Raw genomic sequence first — 15,890 nt, forward strand, 5'->3', positions numbered from 1 at the left:
CACAAACCACCGCGATGCAACATGTTATGAGCTTGTAGATTGGCTATTCTTACTATTTGTAGTATAGTATAGTATAGTATAGTATAGTATAGTATAGTATAGTATAGTATAGTATAGTATAGTATAGGCTTAAGTGATTAAAGGTAACACAATTACATTGATGCTATGTACACTTCCTCAAATAGCACTAATACGAGGACATTGAAAGTGTTAGGTTTGAACAGGTAAAGCAGAAGAGGAGTGAGTTGTGGGGGGAACTGCTTGTACTAATGCTGTTGCTTTCAAAGCTAGAATGGGGAACTAAGAAATGCAAATAGGGCCTGATGCTTATCTCTTCTGTTTCCCTATTAGAAACACAGTTTCAAGGCAACAAAGAGGAAGATGTAGCCATACTTGTACTCGGTGGACAGATATCGAACAATATACTCAGCAGCATACTATTTATACTGTTGTATATACTCAGTATAAATACAGTATAAATAAATCACTCCCCACCTTCAAATCCCACCTCAAAACTCACCTATTCAAACAGGCCTATGCTCACCTTGAGTAAGAGTCTGCTGCAGGCCTTATGTGTATTTTGTGTGTATTTTAAACTTGCTTTATTGTTTGTATTTCTTTTCTGTTTTGTTAGGCGACCTTGGGTGACCTGAAAGGCGCCATATAAATAAAATGTATTATTATTATTATTATATAAACATACACAGGCTTTCCAAGACCTTTAAAAAATATTAGAAAATATCCCTTTTCCCAACTGTCGTTATCACAATCTTTTTTATAGAGTAAAGACCAAAAGAAATACATACAATAAAAATAAAAGAAAGAAAATTGTAACACAACAAAATAAAAACACAACCTATGTAGACAAGCTGTGGGTTCCAGTCCGATATTACATCATTACATTACTTTATACCTTGGTGCACTTCCCACATCCCCAGAACTCCCCCCAGCCACCACCGACCCCACAAATCCCCAAAACCATGGAGAACCCCCGTTCCACAACGGCGAATGATACATCCAGCAGCGAAGAAAGTGCTTGATGGACTGAACAAAGCAGGATATTTTCTTATGTTTTCTTATTTGTAAGATACACACATATCTTTTACGTTACTTTTAAGACGTTTGTTGACAACAAGACCCCCTGCAAACGTACGCCGTCGAGTCGTAATTCTCTCTTTCACAAATACATGCTGACACATTGTCAGCGGGCTTTCTCTCAAAATTCTCAAAATGTCACTTAGTTCACATGACAATAGGGGCGAGTATCTTGCAGGTGTCCCCAGCGAAAACAAGAGTCTCGTTACATAAAAACAACAGCAGAGACAGACACTTACTTCAGACTCACTCCTTGTGCTCTGTCAGCAGACTCAGTGTGGGATTCCGTGTGTCTGCTTGCGGCTGGGAGGGGAAGGGGGAGGGGAGGCGGAGCGCTGGCGTTGATGGACAGTCGACTGAACTCAGTAGTGGCAGTCTGAAATGTCTGCTGGGTACACGCACGCACGCACGCACGCACGCACGCACGCACGCACGCACGCACGCACGCACGCACGCACGCACGCACGCACGCACGCACGCACACACACACACACACACACACACACACACACACACACACAGGGGTGAGCACAGACTCAAGGACAACAGGCATCTGTAAACTCGGCCTGAGAGACATGAAGTGCTCTATCTGATGATACAGTGCCTGAATACTCATATTAATGGGACGCATATGTCATGTCAATGACATGTTGATGGTTTCTGTAGTCAAAGCAAAGTTCACGGTGTTGATGAATCCCCAAAGGGCTGCAGGTGCAGGACTTTGCTCAGCTCTTGCCGACCCCAAAGAAATACATAGTAGTTCATTTTGAAGTTATAATGTTTGTTGAACATGATACTCTTAAACCTTTTTTTTTTTAGCTTGCAGATCTGATACGTTTGATGCTATTGTATTACGTTGTAGTATGATCAAGTGCTAGGGCATTAATTCAAATATGGAGGTAAAAGATTTCTGCCTGACAGCAATGATATATAGAGTATATTTATATACGGTATGCACTGTGCACTCGTCCTGCCAGTCATACACTCTCTTTTTGGTAATGTGGTCTTTCCATTGAAGCTTGATTGATTGATTGAATACTTTATTAGTCAGAAACGTAAACATCACAAGGTACAGTCAGACAGTTAGGCTAAAACACAAAAAAGTCCTGGGGACTTCCATTGTGGTCCTATGTGTTCAATTCATCAACATAGCATAAAAAGAACACAATATTACATATCATCAACAAACACAAAACACTATATGTACAAATGAGAAAAGGAGAAAATGTCGACAGTGAATGTCACCTCCTTTCTTTGGGAAAAGTGTGTTTACCTCCCCTAGCTCATCCATGTAGTGTAGCGTAGAGATAATGTACAAACCACAGGGCCTGTTAATTTCCTAGTTAAAGTGTAGAGGAATGCGAGGGCGGCCTTGGGACTCCCGTTTCCACCCAGCTCCCCCAGATCGGATCCTCCCATCCCTGCAGCCCAAGGCCCAGACACCTGGAATACCATGGGGGGTTCAGACCAACAATGAGGACTTGTTGAAGAGACAGATAAGCCTCTATCCAAACTGATCCTCCTTCTAGAATGGCTATATTTTCCCTGTCTCCCCCACAGGAGTCCTTTTCACCATTTGCCAGGCTATCATTGTCGAGTAAGAATATTATGTCCTTTTATTCACCTGCTTGGTTGAATAAAGGTCAAATTAATAAATAGATAATGGCAAACAATGTTACATACAATGCAACAATACACACTAATAAATGCATTGTTTTGATATATATATATTGCATATATACACATACAGTATATAATAAATAAGTAGTGTCAGTGGGGGTTGCTTTCCTATTCACTGTTTTGAATGTGAGAGCTTTGTGTTGCACATAATTAAACCTTTATTCTGCCATCAATGCTGGCTTTGTAGCATAGTGGTGCATTTGCTTAGCATTTGCGACACATTAGAGTAGCGAAAATCCTAAGTGCTTGTTGTGTGGTATTTAGCAAGTATTGGAATTAACTTAGCCTTTCTAGAAAACATACTTTAGGCTGACAAAGCTATTCCATCTGCTGCTTAGTAGTACTAGATCCTAGTTCAAGAATACACTTTTGAGACGTGGTCTGCTGCCATCTGCTGGCAGTCAGCTGACATTGAGCTGTTTTGTCCTGCACAGAGACACTTAATTTTTAATCACTTTAAACCTGTCCTCCAGATTTTGGCCATGTCATGGAGAAGATTTTAAACATTTTCTTTTTTTTAAATAGCATAAATAGCAGATCTACAAGCTTACAACACATTATTGCAATGCGATGCCTTTTGAGCTTGAAGATTTGCAAATGTAGCTTATTCTGAAAACTAGGCCGACGCATGGATGTACAGTACTAGCATTCTAAGCGTGTTTTATCAAGATCTTTAGAAAGCACAGACATATCTGGATTTATGAGAGTGTGGTCCATTAGAATGCTGGTGCACCGGTTGTTTACCTCCATACAAGAGACCTAACCTTTGTTATCTAAGAACCTTGGTTTGTAATGACAGGCTGTAATAATGATGTACGTAAACAGTTGTCCATGTTTAAGGTCATTCCATTTCCTTGATTTTACTGAGCTTGTGTAAACAATTACACAAGTGCGAAGCTGTTCCAAAGTGCTACTGGAACCAGGAAAATAACATCCTGAGTCACAGGGCCACACGCGGAAAAGAAAAAGTAGCTTTTCCTCTCATGGCCCTCTGACTCACTCATTTAGAGAAAGGCTGTGCGTTCTTCCTCTTGACATCAAATCAGCTACTCTTGACATTGCCTTGTGTTGAAGGCGTTGTCAGATACACTTGGTTCCTCAATAGTTCTCATGTGGCTTCCCAAATGGTTTGGCCCCAACTCTGGTAAATTTCCTCTGTTGCTTCACTCCTTCCGGCAATAGGCAGTGCCCTACTGGAAATGAAGGAGTGGGCTTCTAAAAGCGGAGCGCTTAACTGAAATTCACGACTGCTCCATTAACAATTCATTTGGGTTGGAATAACCTCAGAGCATAACATTAACTTCTCAGGAGAAGTTGGCCAATATCAGACAGCTGGTTCCTGTCTTTTCAAGCGCTGCAGGTCTCTGTGGACCTGAGCAACTATCCTCAAATGATCCTGTTTACAGAGTTAAGAGAGTTGTGGTATGACGTTATATTCAAGACCTTTAATGGAGGCTTTCATGCAATGCTAATTAATGTCAAGATACTAGGTATTGTATGGTTATATAGGAGCGCTCATATCTATGCATGAACACACAAACGCACGCAGTGCGTGCGTGTGTGTGTGTTCATGCCACGCACGCACTCTCTCTTTCTCTCTCCCTCTCTTTCTCTATCTCTCTCTCTACCCATTGGCCCCCAAATCATTTCACTAACTCACTAATAATAACAATAACTAAATGTGTGTGTGTGTCTTCTGTGTGCTTCTTCCCGTGTGTAGCTGGATGACCCATCGGTGTTCCCAGCAGTGATCGTGGAGCAGGTGCCGGCAGCAGACCTGATGCAGGTCTACTCTGGCCTGGAGTCCGATGAGGTGAACGGCATCATGGTGGACACCACCCTCCACGTGGTGGAGGAGCCCATCCTGGGCGGGGGTGTGGACCTCTCAGGTAAGCAATGGAACCTCATATTTTAACTTTTTGTGTTTTCTTTTGTAAATGAATGCCCTACTTGATCGTACTACAGCGTCACACAAAAGTATAAAAAATAGCTGATTTACAAGCTCGAAACGCGGTGCACGGCGCCGCGCTTTGAGCTTGTTGATCTGCCATTTTTGCTATTTTCTAAATTGAATTGACGTATGAGGTTTCCACCCGACAGAGACGATTTACTTTTTAGTTCGAAAGAGGAATAGTGCATAGTTTGACAATTCATTCTATTTCGTTCTATTTTCCTAATGCAATTTTTTAGACAAAGCTAGAATCCAGAACACAAAGGTTCTTATCTGGGATGTTGTATTGTAGCCTGAAGTGGTTTCACTGATAGGGACCAGTTTTGTGGATAAACAAAAAAAAGCTATTTTGTGAAAATAGCTGGTGGATCGGAGAAAGGCTTTGCGTGTGAGCTTGTAGATCTGCTATTTTTTTGTATTTTCTGGTATACAGCGAAAAATGAGGGGGCCTAGTACAGAGCCCTGGGGGGACTACTATACTACTATACTATACTTTTAACACAGGAATGGTCTGACATCCTCTTACCCTTGAAAACAAATATCCTAAGTGTGCACACAGACAAGCTTTATTTCTATCTCTAAAATATATGGATATGCATAAATATTACCTCACAGTTTTAGAAGTCAATGATGGGTCAATGTTCAAACGTTTGTTGAAGATGTGTCACTTTTAGTGAGCATCAGTCGTCCAAAGGGCCGCTTGACAAAGTGTAAATGAGGTATAATAGGATTGGGATACAGCAGTAACATCGGTGTTCACTCTCCATTCCGACATCTCACCACTCCGACTAGTGGCTTCCGCGTGCGGTTAGGGTTAGGGTTAGGGTTAGGTATAGGGTTCGTCAACGTCGGAAAGGCGACATGTCGGAAAGGAGAAATGCACCCAGTAACATCACATCCTGATCATTGTTTGTATTCCATTGGTCAACAGAAACAACTGTCACAGGCGACGGCATGGAGAACAATGAGGCAACTACTGCACTTCTGAACATGGAGTCTCCAAATAACATTTTGGATGAGAAGCGCATGAGTATGTTTATTTAATTTTTATTTTCAGTATAAAAGAATTACAAAAATATCGAAGAAATGGGGAACAGGGCAGTTTTGATCTTAGTTCTGCAATATAAACATAGTCAAACAAGATGTTCATAGGTTTGGTTCCATCTGTAGCCTAAGTGTCTTGTTTTATGTTTAGTTCACCCCTATACCAATCTTCTGGAGTCAGACCTGACCTACATTCCATTGAGGCCTGACCAGATGTCCAATGGTGGCCTTGACATATCAATGGATGAAGACACCTCGTCCATGGATGAGGTTCCACAAAAGTGCTTCTCCAAACCACAGAGAAAAACCAAAGGTAATGCATTTGCCCTCCTCACCAGTTGGGGTTATTATAGTTTTACTTTTTTCAGTCGTTGTTGTTTTGACTTTATGTTTTCAATTTCAGTTTAGTATTAATTGATTTTTAAAGTGGGTTTCTTATAGTTCCTAGTCCCTAGTAATTCTTAGTTTTAGTTGTCTCCACCAGAGGTGGAGAGTATGTTTTCGTCTCCGTCCTTCCGTGTGTCCGCCAAGCTAACATTGGTCAAGCTTCACGTGACACGTGACAATATGTTGAAAGGGTGTGCTTTGATTGGCTAGCGAGACGCATGACGAAATAGAAACCTATAAATAGGTATGTCACTTCAAAAAATCATTTATATTTTTTGAAGTGAGCTTCCATCAGCCAAGCTAACATTGGTCAAGTGACACGTAACAATATGTAATATAAATAGGTAAGACAGGATTAATCAGGAACAGTACTGGCGGAGACCTGTGCTCCGAGGAGCACATTTTCTAGTTTAGTTTTAGTTTTATAGTTTTAGTATTTTATTGTATTTGGGGACATTTGTCACAGGCAAGATTCAAAAAGTATTGTGTAAAAAACATCAACATAAGATTAAAAGAAAATGATTTATAGTTAAAACTAAATTGGAAGGTTTCGTATCCACCCTAAATATTTTTGCATAGCACTGCTTTTTTATTTCAGTTAACTAAAATGTTTAGTTAGACCACTTACAACATTCGATTTATTTTATTGATTAAATTACAAGTCAATAATTCCAGTGTTCCAGCAGCTGACAGTGATGTGGGTAATTGGGTGTCAGGATGGTGACCGTAGTACTCTTAACATGCGCTGCTCCTCGGTTCCCGTCCTTACAGTGCGCAAGCCGCGGGCGGTGCGTCCCTGCTCCCCCATCACCACCCCCAGCCTGCCACTCAGGAAGAAGAGCAAGGAGGGTAAAGGTAAGCCTCACTAACTAGTGCGCCTCACTGTTTAACAGGCCAATAAAAAAAACAGCAAGGTCTCGCCTCATTCTGCGTACCCTTTGTGTTTCCTCTTGTGGAGCGTGCAAACATCAGTCCTCGGCACCTCCTGCGGTCCGGCGGGGGGGGGGGTTTGATGCCGGGTGAGCTAATTGATGAGGTGCTCTCAAAGTGCTGCGTTTCACAGGGAAATAGAAGTGATTGTGGGCTGGAGGGCACATTGATGCACTGCTGATAGAACCACGCTAGTTTCACTAGATGTCCACCCCCCACCCCCCCCATTACACTATACAGAGCAGGATGCTGAGAGAGAAAGGGGATGGGGATGGGGTTCAACTGCACACATATACATCACCCTGTCATGGTGGCAGGGACTCAAGTGACTGCTGGAAGGGTTGCTGTTTTTAACCACTTCTGGCCAGAGCGTCTCACAAACAAGAGTAATCTACTGCCAGGCCCTGTATAATTAATTCCCTGCCTAGACAGTAGACAAGCACACACACGCACACACGCACACACACACACACGCACGCGCACGCGCACGCGCACGCACACGCACACACACACACACACACACACACACACACACACACACACACACACACACACACACACACACACACACACACACACACACACACACACACACACTGCACGCGTGCATGAACAAAACAGAAAACAGAATTGATTTATTCAAGTTAAGGGAATAAAAGTAGTGCCTTCTGTAATTGCATGATTTGCATTGCTGTCAATTGTTAAACTACAAAAATCCTGAGATTCTTAATCTTAATTGCTAACTGTTTTATTATAGATATTTGTATATATTCTGTTCAAAACCCTAGGACTGAAGGCCTGGTAGGCTTGCACATTAAGAACATGAGTTCATTTCTTTCCTCTCCCCTACAATTGCAGGCAGCACCATCTACCTGTGGGAATTCCTCCTGGCTTTGCTGCAGGATAAAAACACCTGTCCCAAATACATTAAGTGGACACAGCGGGAGAAAGGCATCTTCAAACTGGTGGACTCTAAAGCCGTGTCCAAGCTGTGGGGCAAACACAAGAACAAGCCTGACATGAACTATGAGACCATGGGCAGAGCTCTCAGGTTAGAGGGACATAATATTACCAATGAGCCTCTTAGTCTAGACAGAGCAATGGTTTTCACATTGTGCCCAGGGCACACAAAAGGGCAAGTCAAAACCTGTGCATTAATATCTGTGCAAAATAGCCTCCATAACACGTGTTATCACTCTGTAGAAGTCTATTTGTATTTACTAATGCCAAATAAAGAGTTTAACCACTTAAATTACTTTAAAAACATCTAACTATATCTAAATGTTGAATCAAGCCATTTAAAAACTGTCTGGTGTGCACTGCACACAAAAGCTTGAGTAATGAGTAGACTGTGTTATTTTCACTGTTTTTTAAATAAATAATAGTTTAAAATGTCTGCCTAAAATGACATGCCAATAGGAACTCCAAGTTGAAAGTGGATTTTCTTTGGGGGTTATACAATTGACCTCTATATATTATGAAATGAATGCGCACAAAGTACTGGTATTTAAAATAAAAAGATAATCATAACTTTTTGTATAGTTGTATAGTATGCCAGTGTGCCTCACCATACCGTTTGGGAACCACTGGTCAAGCCGTGTAACCACATGAACCCAAGCGTCCCTCTTCTGGGCATGTCATAATTAATAGGCGAACATTTGGTCAAAATAGCAGATCTTGTAGATTGGCTATTTTCTGCCACAAGAATTGGTGTAGCGGGAAATAGGGAGGGGACCAAGTATAGACCCCTGGGGCACACCAGTCAACGAAGAAAAGCTCCAATAAGTGAAAGACTCCATTCCAGCGGCAAGATAGTAATTGTCATGCACATTAGCTTCAATTCAGCGCTGGACCCCCGCAGACATCATTTCCATAGCTACGTTCATAACCATATACTGTAATGAGAATTGAACACTGGAGGGGTCCATTACCATTTGATGATGATAACTTATGCACTGCATTAAACAGCACCGTATCCACTCTGCTCTAGATACTACTACCAGAGAGGCATCCTGGCCAAGGTGGAGGGACAGCGGCTCGTTTACCAGTTCAAGGAGATGCCATCTGATCTGGTGGTGATCGAGGACGACGAGGGCTCCGACGCCAACGCCGGGTACGGGAGCCACAGATCCACCGGCCACGGGCGGTCGGGCGTCCGCGGGGGGTCGAGGGGGAACGGGAGGGCCCACGGACAGCACCACGTGTCGGTTAAGCACATAAAGAAAGAGCCGAGCGACGAGGACCTTTACCTGGAGACCAACGGCCGGCAGGCCGAGCAGTTGATTCAGACACTCCACGTGTTGCAGTCCAGCCAGGCGACGGCCATGTCACAAAGCATGAGGTGAGAGATGTGCACGAGGGCCATGCATGTACTTGAGGAACGATTAAACACTTTCAACCTGGTGCCCCTACTTTGATTATGTAAATATAGGCATTTTTTAAACCCATTAAGACCTGAGGCCGATTCTTTTAACATAAAAAATATAAAAATATAAAAATATAAAAATATAAAAATATAAAAATATAAAAATATAAAAATATAAAAATATAAAAACATAAAAATATGAAAATATAAAAATATAAAAAAAAAAAAATGTTGTTCCAGAGATGGTCAGATGCAAAGATTTGAGTCACAAATGTTTGCTTTAAAAATATATGTATTCAAAGATTTGCACACATTTTATCGATTTTTCAAAAACAAGCTCTACAAGCTCATAGTGCGGCACTTGGTGCCGTGCTATGAGCTTGTATATCTGCTATTTTTGAATAGCCAAATAAATCTTAAAATGACACAGCTGCGTTCCCGGTCTAAATGGATTAAATCAGGCTGGTTAATCAGGCTCAAGTGGTTAACAATGTCATATTCACAACATACACATAACATGCACAGTTAGCCCAATAGCATATCATAAAACAACTGTAAAATAATGAATGAATGTTAATCTTACAAACCAGGTGCGTTTCTTTCTGAAAATAGTTTTTGTTTTTGAAATGTTTGTGTCATGAGTACACTACAGTACATCTACACAGAACACAATATTACGCGGCGATAAAGTGATGCAGTTTGTATTTGGAACAAGGTCAATTTTCCACCACGAATAAAGGCATCAACCTGTATGAATCAAGCATCAACTATGTGAATAGTTTTGATGTGATGTACGCGCCGACAAGTATTGTTTATTTGTCACGCCCCTGGTGTGTGAAGCCCTTTACACTGAGGATGTACACATGCAAGCACGTTGCTGTCCTTGAAAGTCACAACATCTGAGAGCCTCATTCTGAGCCTTTATGTCAACCTATTATTAAAACAGCTTCTAAAAACCTTGTTTTTACTGTTTTTAATTATTCATGATTAAAAAGAATATATATAAGAAATGTTCCACATTGATATGTCTACATTTAGGAAATAAATAAATGCTTCCTAATAAATAAATATTTCTACATAGCACTGCCTGGCGTTGCAGATAGGTCTGTCTGTACTTGAAAAACAATCTCCCATAGCTGGAAATTAGAAAAACAAACAAATCTCACCAAGATACATACAGCTTAGAACTGCCTTCTCAGATATTAGATTTGAGCTTTTTTGCACCCACAAGAGGTCCAGTGTATCATAGCACTAACGGTGCACAACCATAAAATGTGCACATACCTACAGAAAGACCCTAAAGGGTGATTTATACTTGGTTGCCTGTCTGTGTCACGCACCGAAAAATAGCAGAGCTCACAACTTACAGAGCTAACAAAGCGTTGCAGCGTGACGTGTTGTGAGCTTGTAAATTGGCTATTTTTGGTATACGACACAACGCACAACCAAGCTTAAATCAGGCTTAATCCTCTAAGCCTCCCTTTCCGTCTCTACTCATCCACCTGTGTCTGCAAACTCGCCTCTTGTTTCCAGACATAAGAAAATAAAGGATTTATTAGTTGCAAAACTCAATGCTAGTCATTTTTGAAAAGCAGTATTCAAAGAAAGTTGATTCAAGTTATTGCTTGGACTATTCTATTTAGATTAGTTACATATACATATACCACAAACACTAGCAACCATTTTCAGTGCAGTTTAGGATTGTAGCCTTGCAACAAATTAACTAGTATAGTGATTTATAGGCCTTTACTCAAGACCGATTCCAAGTCCGCATCAGATGTTCAGAGAGGAGGAGTATGTGGAAGTTGTTGATGAGTAAGAACAGATTTTCAACTGTGCGGTTCTCTAAACCAGTGGTTTTCAACCAGTGGTCCGGGGACCACCAGTGGTCCTTGAGGGGGTTCCAGGGGGTCCCCAGCCAAATAAATAGTTAGAAACCAAATTGACCCGTATGTGTCTGTAACTGAACTGTTGAATGAACACTAATGATGATGATACAGTGTAGACTGGGACCCCCAAGAAATCAAAATGGTTGAGTGCCTGGCATATCTTTTCAGATGGGGGTCCCTGGGCTAATATGTGTCAATTTGAGGGTCCTTGACATGAAAAAGTTTGAGAACCACTGCTCTAAACAGACCTCTTTTTATCTCTTTAAAGGAACATCAACGGTTCTGCCTCGGTTCCCATGATCCTAACATCCAGCAGCTCTCTCCAGTCTGTGCCCCTCACCGGCGCACTGACCAACGGGGACTCGATGCACTCCTCCCCGCCTCGGGTCATCCTCCACACTGTTCCCTCCGCCACAGCGGAGGTCAAAGACCTGCTGACCCTCCACTCCCCCCTGGCTACGGGGGCCGGCAGCCTCCAGGACTTCCGTCAGCAGCTGCTTCTCACCAGCTTGGGCTCCTCCTCCTGCGTCTCCTCCACTTCTCCATGCACCTCCCCCACGCGTGTCATGAGCTCCGCTGCCTCCGGCTTTAATGCTCTCCCTCGCCTGGTCACCTTTAACGCGGCCAGTGGGCAGACCATGGTGGCACAGCAGCCCGGTACTGTAATTGCCACCGTGCTCAAGTCCGGCGACCTCCACGGGCTGCAGGTCAAAGAGGAGGCGCTGGATGCTCCCAACTATTTCCAGTCGCTAGTCAACGGCGATCCCTCACTCGCGGCAGTGGCCTTCGAGAGGGAAATTGGAGAGCTGGAAATTGGAGACATAGGGCTGAGTTACAGGACTGTGATCATTGAAACTGGTCAAGGCAACGAGCTGGACGATGGGCAACTTAACGGACACTTTTCTCAGAGCAGCAGCCCGAGTGAGGGCCTGACCCCTGTGGAGGAGCTAGAAGTGCGAGGGGAGATGTCCTTGCAACCCGAGCAGGTGATCAAGGGCCTTCCGGAGGTCTCCATCCAACTCCCTGCAAACTTTATCCAGATAAAGACAGAGCCCATGGAGGCCTAGGACTGCAGCCAGGACTCTTCCATATATAGTGTGAAACAAAAATAACTATGGAATCAAGTTTGATCACAGACTTAAGGTTTCCTTTCCCTACCGAGATAATCTGATCTTTGAATTAGAGATTTTGCAACGTATTGATCTTAAACATTGGTCAAATTGGCCTCAGGATTTATTGTTTACTCAGACTTTGTGACCATGTGCCTAATTTTGAACGTCAAGGGATTGTTTTGTCTTGTAAAGATGTTATTAATCAGAACTGGGATTACTTACTGTAGATGTGCCCCCTTTAGTGTTTCTCTCTCACACACACACACACACACACACACACACACACACACACACACACACACACACACACACACACACACACACACACACACACACACACACACACACACACACACACACACACACACACACACACACACACACTCTATACAAACATTCCTGTCTAGGAGAATAGCCATCAATTAAACCAGGGATCCCCTGAAATACCAAATGTGCCAGATAGAGTAGTCATTTTCTTGCCCGTACATCTCAATAGACTTGTGTCAATGCTTAACCACTTAAGCCTTATTTTATACGTCGTCATACGATGGGGTCGTGCGGCGAAAATAGACAACCTACAAGTTCACAACAATGCAACACGTGAGCTTGTGAAGTAGATTGGCTATTTTCACTACTTTTGAAAATGTTTGACATTTTTAATCTACTGTATAATGACATGCTCAAAATAGGGACGCCAGGTTGAAAGTGGTTACAGAGACTTTTTCTCCAACTAGGAGAATGCAGCAGACCAAAAACATGGGACCGAATGCCAACTGATTCAATGAAAGAAAGAGTATGTTTGATTGCGTGTTTGTGTGTGTGTGTGTGTGCGTGCATTTGTGCGTGCGTGTGAGTGCGTGTGTGTGTGTGTGTTGGAGGGGGGGGGGGTTATTTTGTTTTGTTATCCACATACAGTAGTATTTCTAGTTCCCAGGGATGAGGACTGGAATGTCATGGTGTCCAATCAGATTAAAGCACCACAGAGTTAGAAGAGTGCCTTAACAGGAAGTTCAAACAGTTCAAGGCTCTTCTTCGGAAATGTATGTGAAAGGATAAAATGGACTGCATAGATTTTCACTTCAAGAGTTGTGTGACTTTTCACACTTTATTTTTATTTCTTGTCAATATGGTATGCATCCGCCCTCCATATTACTCCTGGCCTTAAAACACTGTGTTACTATGGAAATGGGCATTTACCATCCACCAAGGACAGTCCAATATCAGACCTGTTTGTATATACAGCTACAGTCCTGAGGCAAGAGAAAGATAGGGAGGGAGGGAGAAAAAGAGAATGCAGAGAATAAAAGAGATTTCTATCAGCCTCGGCTACAGGGCTTGCATCTCCAAGGTATAAATTCTGTTTATATAAGATAGAATATATATATATACATATATATATGAATATATATATACAGTACATATAATAAGCAATTAAGATTAAGGCCACAGTGAATTTATTTATTTTGTGAATTTCAAAATTCTGTATAAAAAAGGCACATTTGTTTTTCTATTTACATGTGTAAACACGAGGGAATATTACAAAAAATATTGAACTACTTACCAGGATTATTTGGTAGTTTATTTTCTTTCTTTTTTATGACCAGACCAATATTTTTCATTTGTAAAGCATTCTGTATAATCATCACAGCTTTGGTATTTTCACGGTTTTGGACTCAAGCGGGTGTGCAATGCCGCGTTGTTATCATGCTGATGTCTTTGTAGATATATTTTTGTTGTGCGTCTGATTTAAACATACATGTATGTGCTTTGGTTCTCCTCCTTAGTGGACATACCTCTTTACCTTTCACAACAGTATGGCAGCAGGGGCTACGCAGTCAAAAATGTATATTGTGTGCACATGCCTAAAATAATCTTACAAGTACCTTCATTTGCATCTGTTTGATGTTGTTGCTGTGGGACAGAAACCTTGCATCTCCATATCCAGTCTTTCTATGTTTATGTAGTCTGAATTTCATACTTCATCATACGAAAATGTTGCGCAAAAGTAGCGAAAATAGATCTTTCTTTGGCATGTGGGTAGACTGGTCTTTCATCGCAAAGGTGATGTTAATTGGTGCAAAAATGGCGCAAAAATGTCATAAACATTGTAGTGCTCTACGTCATGTTACGTCACAAACACAGCATGCCCCTATTTGGAGACCACTTGAAACTGGCCTGAACATTTAAAAAGAAATGGGGACGACAGGTTGAAAAGTGGTTAAGTCTGTCTGTGGGCTTTATAAATATTTAACCAATGATAAGTATTAAAAATACACAGGCCTCCTGGCCTGCCCAGTAATGCGTGTCGAAGTGTCACTGAGCGAGACACTTAACCCCTAACTTATCCTCCGTCAGCACTCATCATGATCATCTGAGCAGTCATCAGCTGGCTGAAACTGAAACTGAATTTCAGTAGTAACGGTTTTGGACATATAATAAGGTTTCTGCCCAACAGTGACGATAATCATATCTCTCCACTTCCTTTGGTTATTTAGCAAAATGTCTTAGCAGTACTGTTTTTTTTTTGTGATGCACTTGCCATTCTGGTGCTCTCTTCCTGTGCTGTGGCCAGTAGTCTACGCTTTCTATATGATCTGTCATGGTTTGTTAAGGACCGCACAGGCTTAACGTCTAATTGGTCCAGAAGGCCCGCAGGAGCTGAATTCGTATTGATCATGAGAGCTATCGTGGCTAAACTGGTTGTATTTTCACTTGGAAGGTGCAGCTGCAGAGTGAGAACAGTCAGACACGCTGTGACCTCCCTCTGCACCGGCACCTGAGGACAGAACAGGAGTTAAATGCTGGTTTACAACTCACCATGTCACACAATGGGCTCTGTGTCTGCACTGACAATCAGAATGTATGCATACTGTACATACTGGACAATGTTGACAATCAATTATTATGCTGAGTTGTGTTACCATGTTTTGTTGAAATCTGTCTCCATGACAGTCCTTGGGTGCGGATTGAGCTGTGTCCTCATATGCTTTACAGAGGCGTATTTTGTAAACTGTAGATAATATATTCTGTCTGCCATTTCCTTAAAGCACTGTTGTGAGATATTTAGAGGTATGTCCGCTGTTTATTTCTGCTCATTATGTTTTGTGTCCATTGTCTTGGGTTCTCTCCATGGCTTCCCCTATGCTGAAAATAGAATAGATTTTTAAGGAAAGTCAATGTAAGAAATAAAAGCTAATATTTCTTCATTGAAATCCAACATTTCTTTTTTTATATACTAGAGTTTCGGGGGGCTACGCCCCCCTCAACCCCAGCCGCGCACGGGGCCCAGCGTGGCCGTGTGTATATTGGGGGACCCAAATCGCCGGAGTGAAACTGTGGAAATTTTTTTTTGAAAAAGGAAAAAATTTGAAGAAATAATATTTGTTATGTTTCATCCGCCATCAGGGGGTCCGCGGACCCCCTGATGGTCCACTGAC

General features: G+C 42.1%; 1 protein-coding gene across 6 annotated transcripts in view; it reads left to right on the forward strand.

Annotated features, from left to right (window-relative positions):
• Window positions 1-15,665, forward strand: part of elf1 (E74-like ETS transcription factor 1) — a 53,884-nt gene extending 38,219 nt beyond the window's left edge. For all 6 annotated transcript variants that reach the window (XM_084041470.1, XM_084041469.1, XM_084041471.1 and 3 more), the window contains 7 exons: window positions 4,496-4,664; window positions 5,658-5,756; window positions 5,922-6,083; window positions 6,929-7,012; window positions 7,946-8,138; window positions 9,078-9,428; window positions 11,610-15,665. In XM_084041470.1, the coding sequence (XP_083897596.1) occupies window positions 4,496-4,664; window positions 5,658-5,756; window positions 5,922-6,083; window positions 6,929-7,012; window positions 7,946-8,138; window positions 9,078-9,428; window positions 11,610-12,408 (1,857 nt within the window). In that variant the 3' untranslated portion in view covers window positions 12,409-15,665. The remainder of the gene's footprint in view (window positions 1-4,495; window positions 4,665-5,657; window positions 5,757-5,921; window positions 6,084-6,928; window positions 7,013-7,945; window positions 8,139-9,077; window positions 9,429-11,609) is intronic.
• Window positions 15,666-15,890: the final 225 nt, after the last annotated feature.

The sequence above is a fragment of the Gymnoscopelus microlampas genome, assembly GCF_963454915.1.
Source record: "Gymnoscopelus microlampas genome assembly, chromosome: 18".
Classification (NCBI taxonomy): Eukaryota; Metazoa; Chordata; class Actinopteri; order Myctophiformes; family Myctophidae; genus Gymnoscopelus; species Gymnoscopelus microlampas.